The sequence below is a fragment of the Labeo rohita genome, chromosome 8, assembly GCF_022985175.1.
Source record: "Labeo rohita strain BAU-BD-2019 chromosome 8, IGBB_LRoh.1.0, whole genome shotgun sequence".
Classification (NCBI taxonomy): Eukaryota; Metazoa; Chordata; class Actinopteri; order Cypriniformes; family Cyprinidae; genus Labeo; species Labeo rohita.
Genome location: NC_066876.1, coordinates 16,030,008 through 16,045,263, shown reverse-complemented (window position 1 = coordinate 16,045,263; position 15,256 = coordinate 16,030,008). Strand labels below are relative to the sequence as shown.

At 35.2% G+C, this 15,256-nt stretch overlaps 1 protein-coding gene across 3 annotated transcripts in view; it reads left to right on the top strand.

The window, feature by feature from the left end:
* Positions 1-15,256, top strand: part of si:dkey-91m11.5 (PH_BCR_vertebrate and RhoGAP_Bcr domain-containing protein) — a 68,113-nt gene that overhangs the window by 38,149 nt on the left and 14,708 nt on the right. For 2 of the 3 annotated variants that reach the window (XM_051117047.1, XM_051117048.1), the window contains exons 4-12: positions 90-275; positions 8,351-8,458; positions 8,556-8,616; positions 8,697-8,749; positions 8,918-9,058; positions 12,592-12,717; positions 12,847-13,008; positions 13,108-13,227; positions 15,085-15,160. In XM_051117047.1, coding sequence (XP_050973004.1) covers positions 90-275; positions 8,351-8,458; positions 8,556-8,616; positions 8,697-8,749; positions 8,918-9,058; positions 12,592-12,717; positions 12,847-13,008; positions 13,108-13,227; positions 15,085-15,160 — 1,033 coding nt within the window. Of the gene's footprint in view, positions 1-89; positions 276-8,350; positions 8,459-8,555; positions 8,617-8,696; positions 8,750-8,917; positions 9,059-12,591; positions 12,718-12,842; positions 13,009-13,107; positions 13,228-15,084; positions 15,161-15,256 lie in introns of all 3 variants that reach the window. The other variant, XM_051117049.1, reaches the window with a different exon arrangement.

Sequence of the window (15,256 nt, the reverse complement as noted above, 5' to 3'; positions counted from 1 at the left end):
CATTATAGTGGTGCTGAGCTTTGCACATAGCACTGCACCCAGGTGGTTACAAATGGGACCCCCTTTTGACCCCCTGTTTTTTATCACAGCCTATGAAGCCCCTAAAAGCTGCTGCCACCACCTCTCAGCCCATGTTAACCCTCCAGCAGATAGAAACCATTTTCTTCAAAGTGCCTGAACTCCACGAGATCCACAAAGACTTTTATGATGGCCTGTTACCCAGAGTGCAACAGTGGAGCCACCGTCAATGTGTGGGCGACCTTTTCCAGAAACTGGTGAGGAATGTTTAATTATATTGTTTAATATACATTCCATATGCTATTAACGCTGAATCTTTTGGTTTGCATTAAAATTATAATGTACAGTATGAAGATGGATATTCATCAGATTTTCTAAAGTTTATGTTTAACAGTGTTATTCAGTTACTGGTGATATTTAAGTTTAACATGCAGTATTATTGTAACAATTTTGCTGTATGATTGAAATCACTGGTTCATTTTTGCATTATCACCTAATAATAAGATAGGGTTACTGTTACTCATTCGAACAACTAAAGTGTGCCGTCACTCGATGCCACATGCACGTGTCTAATTCGGGTAATCCATACATGATGTTTGTGTCAGACCACCCGAGAGAGATTTTTTGAGATGGTTTATAAATGCAGTCATCATCAAAGCACGTCTCTCTGGTCCTCCCTAAGGAAAATTTCCTTTGATAACTGGTTTAGTGAGCTTCACAAGCAACAGCCACATCATTCCACTCGGCACAATTAGCTGTGGAAACTGAAACTTTACCCCCATCTTTATAGACGCCCGCAGGACTTGACGCTTGTGCAGATGAAAGCCTTTCAGAGCCACATGACTGCATGTAAAGCAGCTAGGGGGTCTTGCTCTTAGATCGGTGGGGCTGCGGTCAAAAATGCTGGGGTTGAAACATATTAGGGTGTTGTAGCCAGGTGCTCAGATCTGTTTTTTGCAGTATTGATTTTTATGTGAGTTGCATGGTTTGCCTCTTCACCCTCTTCTTGGTTTTCTCTTAATATCTATGAACTGTATTTCTTGTATATTGTAACTTTATTATTTTAAAGAATTATAATTTAGTTTCCATAAGGATGCTTTAAATTGATCAAAAGTGACAGTCATGGCATTTATAATGTTACAAAAGATTTCTGGTTCAAATAAATAAAGCATGTTCTTTTAAACTTTCTGGTGAATTCTAAAAAAAAAAGCAACGAATGAGCATATTAAAATGTTTTCTGAAAGATCATGTGACATTGAAGATTAAAGTAATGGCTGCTGAAAATTTGCCATTACCATCACAGGAATAAGTTACTTTTTAAAATATATTTCAACAGGAAACAGTTATATCGAATTGTGATAATGTAAATATTGTATAATAATACACAATACTCTCTATCAGCTGTATGAAAGTGAAATATTAAAGGGGACATCAGATGCACATTTTCCACAAGTTGGTGCACTCAAAAAAAAAAAATGCTGGGTTAAAACAACCCAACTTATGTTATTTGGAAAACCCAGTGCTGGGTAAATATTGGACAGAACACATGCTGGGTTAATTTGACGCAGCTGGTTGGGTTAAGTGTTTTTACCCAACATGCTGGGTTGTTTTATTAAAGTCAACTGTTGTTTAAAATTACTACATTGCTGGCTTAAAATTAAAAATCACACAGAATTACTAGAGGCAACAGCAATAATCAAAAGATGAGCATTTATTAATAAGCAAGAACAACCATGGACAAACATATAAGACAAATTGAATTAATTTGGGTGAATATAGCATAATTTACAATATTACATGCATTTAAACTCATTTAACAAGCATTATAGAAATATAAAATGTAACATTTACAAGAAGAACAGACACCTTAATTTAGGTGTATTGAACCATTCTCTGTAATCCCTTTTCACAGAAATAGTGCTAATTCTGGTTCAAGTGAGTCACTGAAATCTGAGCCGGTAATGAGCTGCTGTTTGACAGGGGAACTACGAACCTCAGACCACCGCCTTGTGTTTCACTCATAGCTGAAAGATGCTGTGACTAACTCCATAAACAAACAGTACAGAGATTAGAGAACATATTTTAACGTCAAATTAAATTCAGTATTATAACGAGTAAAATCAGTTTTGCCAGGCAAAAGGCATTTCCATCATTTGAAACAAACGGCTGATGCATTTAGCTAACTGACATCTCGTCCTTGTATGTTGCATTGGTTGCATGAAATAATATAATTTACAGCACAGTAACGATTGAGATAAAATGTACACAAACCTTTATTTCGCTGAAGAAGTGCAACAAAAGGCAGCTCTGAGAACTGCTCTCTACTGTAGAGGACGCAAAAAGCCTGCGCTCTGACTGTAACTCAGCAGGTGGGTTGTTTCGTCTGAGACTGGCTTAACCAGTGGTTGGGTAGAAAAAATAACCCAGCATTAAAAATGACCCAGCAGTTTATTTACAGAAACTACCCAGCACCTGGGTAAAAACATTAAAAATAACCCAATAAAATGACCCAACAAGCTGAACCCAGCATTTGGTTAAAAAAAAAAAAAAACCTAGGATTTTTTAGAGTGCAGAAAAACTACCTAGCACCTAGGTAAGAATATTAAAAACAACCCAATAAAATGACCCAACAGGCTGAATGACCCCCCCAAAAAACAAAAAAACTGCATTTTTTAGTGTATAATTCTTTAGGGTCTTTTTTATCTTGTCAAAAACAGCTCTCTCACACCGCCCCTCTCTTCTGTTTTTTTGTGTATTCGGTGGCACGTTACCATCAAAAACAAAATAAATGTCTCTGATGATCCATCTACAAAACACCTACATTGTTTAAGAGACATTGTCACTACAGCTGCTCAAATGCGAAGAAAATGGCGGACAACATACAAAAGGCTGAGGGAGGAAATATGCTAATGGACCTTTCTTACATTTCCTGGTTTCTCATAGCGGAAGTCGTCATAGTTGGGTAAAGTCTGAGAGCAGTAAATGGGAGAGTACCACATATTTTTTGCATTCCCATTTGCCCAAACAGCAAAAGAAAAACTACACAATAGTGTTTTCATGACTTTAATCAAAGGAAAAAATTGAGAGACTGATATCGGCAGTCAGAAGAGAAAACGATGTTAAATTTACCATTGACGCAGCATTAGAAACACCCTCGCATAGTGTGGCCTGAGCATTATGACATCATACTGCTCAGAAAATCAAAACGGCTTGATAATTGAGACTGTTTGGGTTTTGGAGTATTAAAAAAAGGAGTGAATAGATTTTTATCATTGTAGGATGGTTGTGTCCGCACTTCTAAGATACATTTAAATGCAAACACCATGTAAAAGTGAGTTTTTCATCTGATGTCTGCTTGAACATAAATTTGACTTCATCTTGTGCGTTCTAGCTATTATAAAAGAAAGCATATTGAAAACTGTAAATTATTTCTGTGGGATAAACCGTTGCGGGATTTCTTTCAGCAGTAAGCAGAAAATATAAAACCCAGAGTTTAGTAGGAGTGGAATTTCAGAATTAGGAGGGTAAATTGTTGTTGATCTGATCCACTCGCAAACTCTGATGTTTTTTCACTTGGGGTTTGTGTTTGAAACATTTCACCATCACCTCAGGGATCCACAGACAGGGTTTGAAATCAGTGATTGTTTGACATAAATCTTTTCTTTGAAATATGAAGGCATTGGGGTTGAGTAAGTGTGACCCAGAGGCTAAATTCTTTCACTTTTTATTTGGATTGTTAATCCCACAGGGATTATATTGTTAGTTGCAAATACCTGTGGTTATTATTTGTGGCATTATTGATGTGTAGAGCTGAGCATTTTTGTAGCTTATTCCTTTATCTTTGTGCAGATGCGTTTGCATGGAAGTGTGTTTAGGAGAATGTGCCATGTTCCTTACATTGGGAATGTGTGTGTGTGTGTGTGTGTTTGTAATGACATACTTCTGTTCCAGGGTGTGTGTGTTTTACACAGAGAGGGGTAAATAAACAGGAAATCCCACAGGGAGACATAGTCGCACAGAGTTTTCAGTGGACAGTGAGTCCAGTGTCTGCTCGGTTTCCCAGAAAGCATGATGTCATATAGTGCAGGGGTGCATGTGTCTGCCCTGGAAACCCACTCACTCCTGGGCATTCCCTTGCCCTCTCCCTCTCCCTGTGGACTGCCAGTTCTCACGGCATGGAATTTATTCACCCCTGACTCCTCAAATCCATTGAGTCCAAAAATTGGCTTAGATGTTGTTTTCATACTGTAATAAATAGATTCAGGCCAGTGTTTACTACAGAAGTCAGTCTTCACTACATTAATATACTAAATAAATATTTACACAGGATATCTATTAACGCTCACTTTACCATATTTTGACAAATAATTATTGCATTGTATGATAATAATGACTGGTTTAGCAACTGCTGAGTGAAGGATTTGTCAGACTGATTCAAACTTGTCTTTTTGAAGTCATGACTAAAAACACCTTCTCTTTGTTCATGAATCGAAATACACTGTTCATGCTTTGTTTTTGACTCATTAAAATGAACCTGCTCGTAAGAGTCATTTGTTCGTGAATCAAAATAAAATGGTGAAGCTCTGAGTTTTTGAGTACAGAGTACAGTGGTCATTCATTATGTTTTTTAACTACTTTAATGAACCAGCTCATAAGAGTCATTTGTTTGTGAATCAAAGTACAGTGGCCAGGCTATAAGTTTTGACTTGCTTAAATGAACTTGTTCATAAGAGTAATTTGTTTGTGAATTAGAGTACAGTGGTCATGCATTATATTTTTGATCCACTAAAACGAATCTGCTATTAAGAGTCATTTGTTTGTAGATTAAAACACAATGGTCAAGCTTTAATTTGTTGACTCACTTAAATGAACCTGCTCATAAGAGTCATTTGTTTGTGAATCAAAATACAGTTGTTAGGGTGTACGTTTTTGACTCTGTAAAATAAACTGGTTCATAAAAGTCATTTCTTTGTGAATCATAAGTACAGTTTTTAAGACCAATTGATCCACTTAAATGAACCTGCTCATAAGAGTCATTTGTTTGTGAATCGAAATATAATTGTCCAGCTGTAAGGTTTTGACTCGCTTAAATGAACTGGTTCATAAGAGTCATTTGTTTGTAAATCCGAGTGCAGTGGTCATGCAATACATTTGATCCACTTAAAATCTTAAATGAACCTGCTCATAAGAGTCATTTGTTTGTGAATCGAAATATAATTGTCAAGCTGTAAGTTTTTGACTCGCTTAAATGAACTGGTTCATAAGAGTCATTTGTTTGTGAATCAGAGTACGGTGGTCGTGCAATATATTTTTGATCCACTTAAATGAACCAGCTCGTAAGAGTTAGTTGTTTGTAAATCAAAATACAGTTGTCAGGGTGTAAGTTTTTGATTCACTTAGATGAACTGGTTCATAAGAGTCATTTGTTTTTGAATTAGGGTACAGTGGTCTTGCAATATATTTTTGATCCACTAAAATGAACCTGTTCTTAAGAGTCATTTGTTCGTGAATGAAAATACAATGGTCAGGCTGTAAGTTTTTGACTCACTTAACTGAACTGGTTCATAAGAGTCATTTGTTTGTAAATCAGAGTGGTCATGCAATATATTTTTGATCCACTAAAATGTACCCTTGCACCCTGCAGTACAACTTAGTCAAAAGATGTTTTCTACCAACATTTTTATTTAATTACATTTGATATAAACTGCAAATTTATATTCACAACTCAAATGAAATATAAGATCTTTTGGCGTGAAGCTGAAGATGTGTCCTCAGAGCACTTAACTAGAGAAGAGTCTTTAAAAAGTGGTTCTTTTCATTTTAATGGTTCTTTTCACTCTTTTAATGATTATTCATCTTTTATCAGTGAGCAGAGTTAACAGCACAGTGTAATCCGTCTTTTTTCTGATCTCTGGGTAATGATGCTCATATTCTGGATCGCTCACAAGTTTCCCCAGTTGCAATATAATGGCTGTGTTGAATGAAGTGCTTAACCTCTCTGTCTCATGACAAGCCCCATCACAAGTCCTTCTCTTATTTACCCCAGTGTTGGCAGCACTCAAGATGTTGCCATGGAAAATGCTTGTTATCTGTGCCAATTTCACAGTTGTTGTCTTTTGAATGGTGTTTTTTCTTCCTGACACAAATGCTCATTCACTGCAACATTTTGGCTCTGTTTACACCAAGTCACTTCTTCTTTTTTGTTTCGGTATGCATTCAGCCTCTTAATATGGACTTTTTAGACACACCCTGGAAAAAGTGTTATTGTGTGTGTGTGTGTGTGTGTGTAAAGGAAATCGCTAAAGGCTCTTTCCATTTTTGTTTTTCAAATGATATTACATTGATATTTCTTTATTTTCCCCATATATCACATGGAACACATACAAACTTCAAAAAAACACAAAATCTTCTTAGTTTGATGATGTGGAATTAATGCCACAGCTGTGGGATGTTTGTAAATTTTGAAAAGAATTTGTAATACACAATAAATATAGAAATAATTACACAATTTGCTTAGATCATAATAGGTTCAAGCATGTAATAATTTGTTTTTATAATAGATTTTGATAGTTTAAAGGAATAGTTCACCCAAAAATCTAAGTTTGCTTTAATTTTACTCACCCTCAGGCCAAGATTTTGATGAGTTTGTTTCTTCATTAGGAATGATTTGAGAAATTTAACATTACATCACTTGCTCACCAGTGGATGCTCTGCAGTGAATGGGTGCCATCAGAATGAGAGTCCAAACAGCTGATAAAAACATCACAAAAATCCATAAGTAATTCACACGACTCCAGTCCATCAATTAATGCCTTGTGAAGTGAAAAGAAATCCATCATTAAAGGCGTCATCGGATGCCCATTTTCCACAAGTTGATATGATTCTTTAGGTTCTTAATGAAAATCTATAATATACTTTGGTTAAAAATTGTCAATGGTAGTGTAAAACAACACCCTTTTTACCTTGCCAAAAATCAGCTCTGCAAAAATCATCTCATTCTGGTCGAGGCTGCTTTAAATGCAAATGAGCTCTGCTCGCCCCGCCCCTCTCTTCTCTCTGTGGAGAGACGAGCCTGTTTACTTTAGCCGCATTTAGCAGCTAAAGGTGATCGCAAAGATTTATAAAAAAAAAAAAACCCTTATACTCACTTCTGCTGTAGGTGAAGCTGGATCACGAATGATTTGCGTGAACATAGACGCATTTATGTAAATCAGGAGGCGCATTCCCTTCACAAACACACGTAATCCACTGCATCTTCAGCAGCTCAGATGTCGGAGTAAATGACGACCACTATGTTCATTATTACATCCAGCAACATAACACCTCAATCACTCAATTCTTGTCTAACTTACATCCCTGCTCCAGCATCAAAACATGGAGGTTGGTCTGTTACAACTGATCTGAGGTAAGACGCTCATGTCAGTCAACTATCGTGGGAGCGGCCTCTGTGGGTGTGACGCCACAACGACAGGCATCTGAGAACGGCTCGATTTGAAAAAGGGAATATTATTTTTTACAGATTAATTAAAAACCACTGCATGGATTTTTATCATTATAGGGTAGATTTGTACATACACTGCCAACACACATTAATGTTCAAACAACATGAAAAAGTGAACTTTATATTCCTTTATATTACTTTCTCCACTGAACAACTGATGAACTTGTCTGAATCAGGAGAGAAATATGCAGAGGTCAAGCACTGCAAAAAACAGTTCAAAATGGTACTAAACAAATATATCAGTGAATTTTGATATGAGAGGACAACAGTACACTGGAAGAAGTGTTATTATGGATTATGGACTCGCAAGTTTAAAGTCAAAACACCTTAATGATGGATTTGTTTCTTACAAGCATGCAGCTTTTCATTTCACAGGATGTTCATTGATGGCCAGAAATTGTGTTGTGGATTTTTGTGATGTTTATCAGCTGTTTAAACTCTCATTTTGACGGCACCCATTAACTGCAGAGGATCCATTGGTAAGCAAGTGATGTAATGCTAAATTTCTCCAAATCTGTTTTGATGAAGGGTAAATTTTCATTTTTGGGTGAACTATTCCTTTAAGATTGACCCTTTACGTCATTGTGACAATTTGTCTGCTTTGTTGAGTGCATTGTCTGTTGTCAGGCTGGTATTTGCTTGTCTTTGAATATCAGAAGCATGTCAACCATGCCAAAACAGGCCACGAAAAGCTGCCTGCTTCACCTTAGTAAGCAGAATTAAGACGATGTAACATGCATGAGTAATCTGCCTCTAGCACTGACTTTTATCTTTAAACCACCTTCTCTTTCACTCTCACTCTCACTCCTGTCGTTTTATCTTCCCACACAGGCCAGCCAGCTCGGCGTGTACAGGGCTTTTGTGGACAACTATAAGGTTGCTGTGGAAACGGCCGAAAAGTGTTGTCAAGCCAATTCTCAGTTTGCCGAGATTTCAGAGGTCAGTTCTAAGGGCGCTTGCATGATACTGTCAAAACAAGGCCTGATATCTCTGCTTCCTTGTAAATTTATGTATTTGTTTACCATTTTACCTTCAGAATCTGAAAGTCAAGAGCTCTAAAGAGGGTAAAGATCAAAATGCCAAGAACTCTCTGGAAAGTAAGTCGTTTTTTTCCACATTTACTCTCCTTTTACACTACTTGGTATTCTGATCACTCTTTTGCCTTTCTTGTTCTCAGCCCTGCTGTATAAACCAGTGGATCGAGTCACTCGCAGTACTCTCGTCCTCCACGTGAGTAAAATTAAATGAACATACACCTAGTTATTCATTTTTCTCAAGGGAGAATGTTTACAGGTTAGTGGCGCAACAGTGTCCGTGTTTTATCTGGATGTGTGCATTCGATAAATTGAGTGTTTTGCAATATCGGATAATGAGTCATTGTGTTTCTGTGTGTTTTAGGACCTGCTGAAGCACACCCCATCCAGTCATCCAGATCACCCTCTCCTGCAGGATGCCCTGCGCATTTCCCAGAACTTCCTTTCCAGCATTAATGAGGAGATCACGCCCCGCCGTCAGTCTATGACTGTGAAGAAAGGAGAGGTCAGTGAAATAGCAGACTATATGTCAATGACCTGACTTGTCTCTTAATTTATGTGAATACTCTGTACTCTATACTTCTATGATGATCATGTTTTTATTTTATTTTAATTGAAACATTTTTGTTAAAAAATATCAATATTTGAACAAACTGCTATATTAATATTTGGAAAAAAAATCTGTCTAATCAAAGTCATGTGGTCTAACCAACAGGCAGTAAAAAAAAAAAAATCAGATTTTTAATGGTTTTTAAAGACGTTTCTTATGCTCACCAAGGCTGCATTAATTTGATTAAAAATACAGAAAATGTAATATTGTGAAATATAATTTCAACTTAAAATAACTGTTTTTTATGTGAATATATTTTAAAATGTCATTTCTTTCTGATACAAAGGTACATTTTCAACACAATTTCTCCAGTCCTCAGTGTCACATGATCCTTGAGAAATCATTCTAATATGCTGATTTATTATCAATGTTGAAAAAATGTTTAAAAAAATATTTATTGGAACCTGTGATATTTTTTTAAGGATTCTTTGATTAATAAAAGATCAAAAAGTACAGCATTTATGTAAAATAGAAAGGTTTTCTAACAATATACACTACTGTTCAAAAGTTTGGAGTCAGTAAAATTTTATTCTTTCTTTTTTGAAAGAAATTTATACTTTCATTCACCAAGGATGTGTTAAATTAATAAAAAGTGACAGCACAGATTTACATTGTTAGCAAAGATTTATATTTTAAATAAATGCTGTTCCTTTTAACTTGTTACTCATCAAAGAATCCTGAAAAAAAGAATCACAGATTCCAAAAAATATTTGGCAGCACAACTGTTTCCAAGTAATTAGTCATTCTAATAATAAATCAGCATATTAGAATGATTTCTGAAGGATCATGTGAAACTTAAGACTGGAGCAACAGTAAAAAAAAATAATAAAAAAAAAAAAAAAAAAAAAAAAAAATATATATATATATATATATATATATATATATATATATATATGTGTGTGTATTACACTATCAGAAAAAAAATCATATTTTTACATTAGCAATGTAATCAATATTCTACTTGTGTTTGTATGTAAAATGTTAAGCATTTTACATTTATTCTAAAATAATAACTCAAGGCAGTAACAATTTAAACAACATGTTTACAAATTTACATCCAATATTTTGAGGAGGCACAGCCTCCCTTGCCTCCTCAGAGAAAACAACACTGAAGCAAGGTTAGTTCATTTTTTAAAAAAATTGTGGTGTGACTTGTCAAAACATTATATATAATGATATTTATGAATTAATAATTCATGATATTTGTAAAAAAATATATTTAAAAATCTTTTTGAAAATAATTATTAAGATGTGTATGCACACATGAGTTCAAGGTGACCAGGTCAGAGGAAAAAACGTTGCTGATAAACACTTGTACTGTAGTTCTTAGTAATATTTTTACAACACATGTACAAATATTAATCAGTATGCTCCAGTTGCATAACCCTACAAGAGTCGCGTCAACAATATAATCATCTCCCGCCTTCCTGTTCCCCTTCCTCTTTCATCAAAGAACATTTTTACAAAACGAGAATTGTCTCAACACCCTTTCCAGCTTCAGAATGTACACAAACACGTATCCGCACACTCTCCCGACCACTCTGGACTGTGAGTCAGTTGACCTGGTACTAGACTTCCTCGCAGATTACTGGAAAACTGTGTGGGAAGTGACTCTGTGATTGTAGGCTTGTGGACATGCCAGGCATTTTTATTGCAGAAAATACAGAGATACAATTCAAAGATAATGATAATTTATTATTATCAGAATGATTAAAGGAGGGTCTGACTTAAGCTGGGGAACAGTACAGCTCAGCTTATTCACGATTTCAGTAAAGATTTGTACTTAAATGAAGAGTTTATTTTTATCTCTTTGCAGGAACTGATGATAAAAATCACTATAAATTCCTACAAGAAAGTATTCATCAAAAATACTTTCTTTCGACATCAACTGTGGATGTTTGCCAGACACATGAGACCTAAAATATCTCTTTGTTTCTCTATTAGGATCCAACAGTCTATTTTGTATCAAAGCAATATAAAAGGCCTATAAATATTTTTATGGATCATGAAAGGAGAAATTTTAAAAACTGAAGCTTTCAAGCTTGAAAAGTTAGAAAAGCATCATAAAAGTATAAATAATATTGAAAATAGATTTCACAGCATGTTTACATTTACATTCAGACGTCTGACAATGCTGGAAAATACAATTATTTTCTTTCTGAACAGGCAGTTATCATTTGTCAGGGCATCTTGGTCCATGTCCTTTGTAATTATTGTCATCAAGATGATGGATTTCCAGTTCATGACCATGTGTTGCTTCTCATCTTGGGCTGTTTTAGCAGATGTCTCTAAATGCGGCCAAAGTCAATACGAACCCGTATATCACGTTGACCAAATCCTGATGTACTTTAGAAGAAAAAATGCAAGTTTAGACATAAGGGATAAACACACACTCTATGAAGCCAGGGTCACAGGTCAGAGCTAGTGTTTTGAATGCATCTACACACACACACACACAGACATTCAAGCCATGAAAAGAGCAGATGTCTTTCACATATGTCACACACCCTTCAATTAGGGAAAAATTTGGTCACTCAAGAGTGCAAATGCACACCCGGTTCTAAAGAATGACCTGGGATGGACATCTTTAAGAACATCTTGTACAGAACTTCATATCGCTTTGTTATTTTAAAGACAAAATTTAGTTTTTGTTAGTGGAATATATAGTTTTCAATCCATTTAAGGCTAAATTATTACTCTCATGTGACTTACAGTAGGTAATTACCATCATATCTGTCTTTTGTGAATCATCTCATCCAGCACGTTTTTTTTTTTATTCTATCCAGCCGTGCTTGTCCGAGGTTGAAACCCCCTCAGGCTGCCATCATTATCATGAAAATAGCTCCTGTGACTCACCCACAATAGTGCAATTTCTTAAGTGTGTCATGTCTCCATCTGAGTGAATGAGTCTGAGCCTCTCATTGGCTGTTTTTCCTCCTCACCTACTTTAAATGACCCAATGCCTCAGGCAAAATAGTGACTGCCACTGATTCATGAAGTTGTAAACAATGCATGAACGCCCCCTATTGGTAAACAGTTGAAACTTAGTGTGTTAAGGTTTTTTTTGGTTTACAAAAATTATGTTTTTACATTCCCTGAGTTCTCAGAAGAAGAAGGTGTCGAACTACAACAAATATCATTTTTGTTTTCACATTTGTGACAATATTAAAAGGAAAAATCCAACCCTAACCCTGACTTTCTAAAAGAGGAACGTTAACAAAGTATTTTTGTAAAACTTTGCTAGTTTTATAATGTGCCATGTTAGTCTGTGAAAGGTCTCCATTAGAACTTATGTCATTATTATTTTTATTTTATTTATTTTTTTACTACTACTACCATTATTTTAATTGTATAGAAAGATAACAGAGACATAGTTTTGTTTAAAATGTATTGTCCTGCATATAAATGTCTTCCTAATGTCTTTAAAGAATCGACAGCTACTCAGAGACCAGTTTATGGTGGAGTTAGTAGAAGGTGCACGAAAACTGCGGCACGTCTTCCTCTTTACCGACCTGCTGCTTTGTGCCAAATTGAAGAAACAAACCGGAGGGCAAGTCAATCTATATGAACCTTTTTTTTTTTATTGTCTGTAGAGACATTTGTCATTTTAATGTTGTTGTGTTTTTTTTTTGTCTTTGTTGTAACTGTGCCCCCTGGTTTTTGTGTCTTACTTTTTCAGGAAGGGGCAGCAGTATGACTGTAAGTGGTATATTCCATTAGCTGACGTCACCTTTCAGACCATTGATGAGTCGGAGTCTTCACCGGTCCCTCAGATACCAGAGGAAGAGATAGATGCTATAAAGGTCAAGATCTCTCAGATCAAGAACGAGATGCAGAGAGAAAAGGTCTGTGAGGAGATTAAACATTCATCAGAAATGATGTTGTACATTAAACATTCAGCTTTGTGTTAATTGTTTTCCACCTCCATTCACTTATGTGTTCAGAGAGTATGTAAAGGAGGTAAAGTTCTTGATCGTCTCAGGAAGAAACTGTGCGAACAGGAATCGCTGCTGCTGCTCATCTCTCCGTGCATGGCCTTCAGAGTCAGTAACAGGAATGGCAAGGTGAATCAATACTAGACAATTTCCTTAAACTGCATCCCCCCCACCCTCCCCCCAGATATCTGCAGTCTGTGTTCTTTGGTAAAACAAATGTTTGACACTTAAAGGGATAGGTCAACACCTAAAAATTCAGACATAATTTACCCACTCTAATGTTGTTCCAAACCTGTATGATTTTCTTTCTTTCAGTTTTCATGTTAAGGCCTGATAAATGATAAATGGAAAATGCTAAAATTAATAAACTATACTGTATTGTATGGAAGCCTGTTCTGCCACTGAATAAAAAATAAAAGGTAATTGCGTTTTTTTTTTTTTTAATGTCATAATTCTGACTTTGTTCTTGCAATTGCAATTTTACATCTTGAAATTCTATAAACTCCCGATTCTGAGAAATAAAGTCAAAATTACGATATATAAACTCGCAGTTTCAAATTTTTTCTCAAAATTGCATGATATAAACTCACAATTGTGAGTTATAAAGTCAGTATTGCGTTGATATAAACTGCGTTTTTTTTTATCTCACAATTCTGACTTTTTTCTTGCAATTGCAAGTTTACATCTTGAAATTTTTTGAAAAAAAATCTTGAAACTTGTAATTCTGAGAAATTAAGTCAGAACTGCGAGATTATAAACTTGCAGTTTTCACTTTTTTTCTCAGAATCGCAAGATATATAAATATCTAAAAATAAATATATTTAGAATTACAAGTTTATATTTTGTCTTTTCCCCCTCAGAATTAAGGGGAAAAGTTTATAGCCTACAATTATGAGAAATAAAGTCAGAATTGTGAGGAAAATAGTCAGAATTGCATGATATAAACTTGGTATTGCGAGGGAAAAAAGTCAGAATTGCAAGATATAAACTTGGAATTGTGAGAACAAAAAGTCAAAATTACGAGATATAAACTTGGAATTGTGAGAACAAAAAGTCAGAATTGCAAGAAAATAAACTCCTAATTGAGGGTAAAATAATGCAAGATAATAAACTCCTAATTGTAATAATACAAGAAAAGTATTATTCTGAAAACAAAAAGTCAGAATTTCAAGATATAAACTCGCAATTGCAAGAAAAAAGCAAGAATTGTGAGATATAAACTCGGACTTGTAAGAAAAGGGTCAGAACTGAAAGGAAAAAACTCTAAATTGTATGATATAAACTTGATACTGCGAGAAAAAAGTCAAAGTTGTGAGACATAAACTCAGAATTGTGAGAACAGAAAGTCAGAATTACGATATGTAAACTCGGAATTGTGAGGGAAAAAGTCAGAGTTGCGTGATATAAATTTGGAACTGTGAGAACAAAAAGTCGGAATTGCGAGATGTAAACTCGGAATTGTAAAAAAAAAAAAAAAAAGTTAAAATTGTGAGAAAAACTTGGAGAAAAAATTGCAAGAAAAAAATATATAAACTCAGACTTGTAAGAAAAAAGTCAGAATTGAGAGGAAAAAAGTCCAAATTGCATGATATAAACTTGATATTGCGAGAAAAAAGTCAGAATTGCGAAAAATAAAAATTTGGAGAACAAAAAGTCAGAATTGCAAGATATAAACTTGGAATTGTGAGAACAAAAAGTCGGAATTGCGAGATATAAAAGTCAAAAAAAGAATGGCAAGATATAAACTTGGAATTGTGAGAACAAAAAGTCGGAATTGCGAGATATACCTTGGAATTGTGAAAACCAAAAAAAGTCAGAATTGCAAGATATAAACTCACATTTGTGGGGCTTTCTGGGGCAGAAACTGGCTTCCATAATATTAAAAAAAAAAAAAAAAAACATATTAACATGAGAAGTTTAATATTGGCTATTAAAAACCCCATTCCTAAAAGTTCTTATTTCCAGTGTTTTATTTCTGTATGTCAGGGCTATACATTCCTGATTTCATCTGATTACGAGCGAGAAGAATGGAGGGAGATCATTCGGGAGCAACAGAAAAAGTGTAAGCATTGCTGTTCCTCACAGAAACCTTCCTACCTTTCAAGAAAATCACAGCAGGACTCTGTAAACTGCTCTTTTCCGTCAGCGACAGTCACTT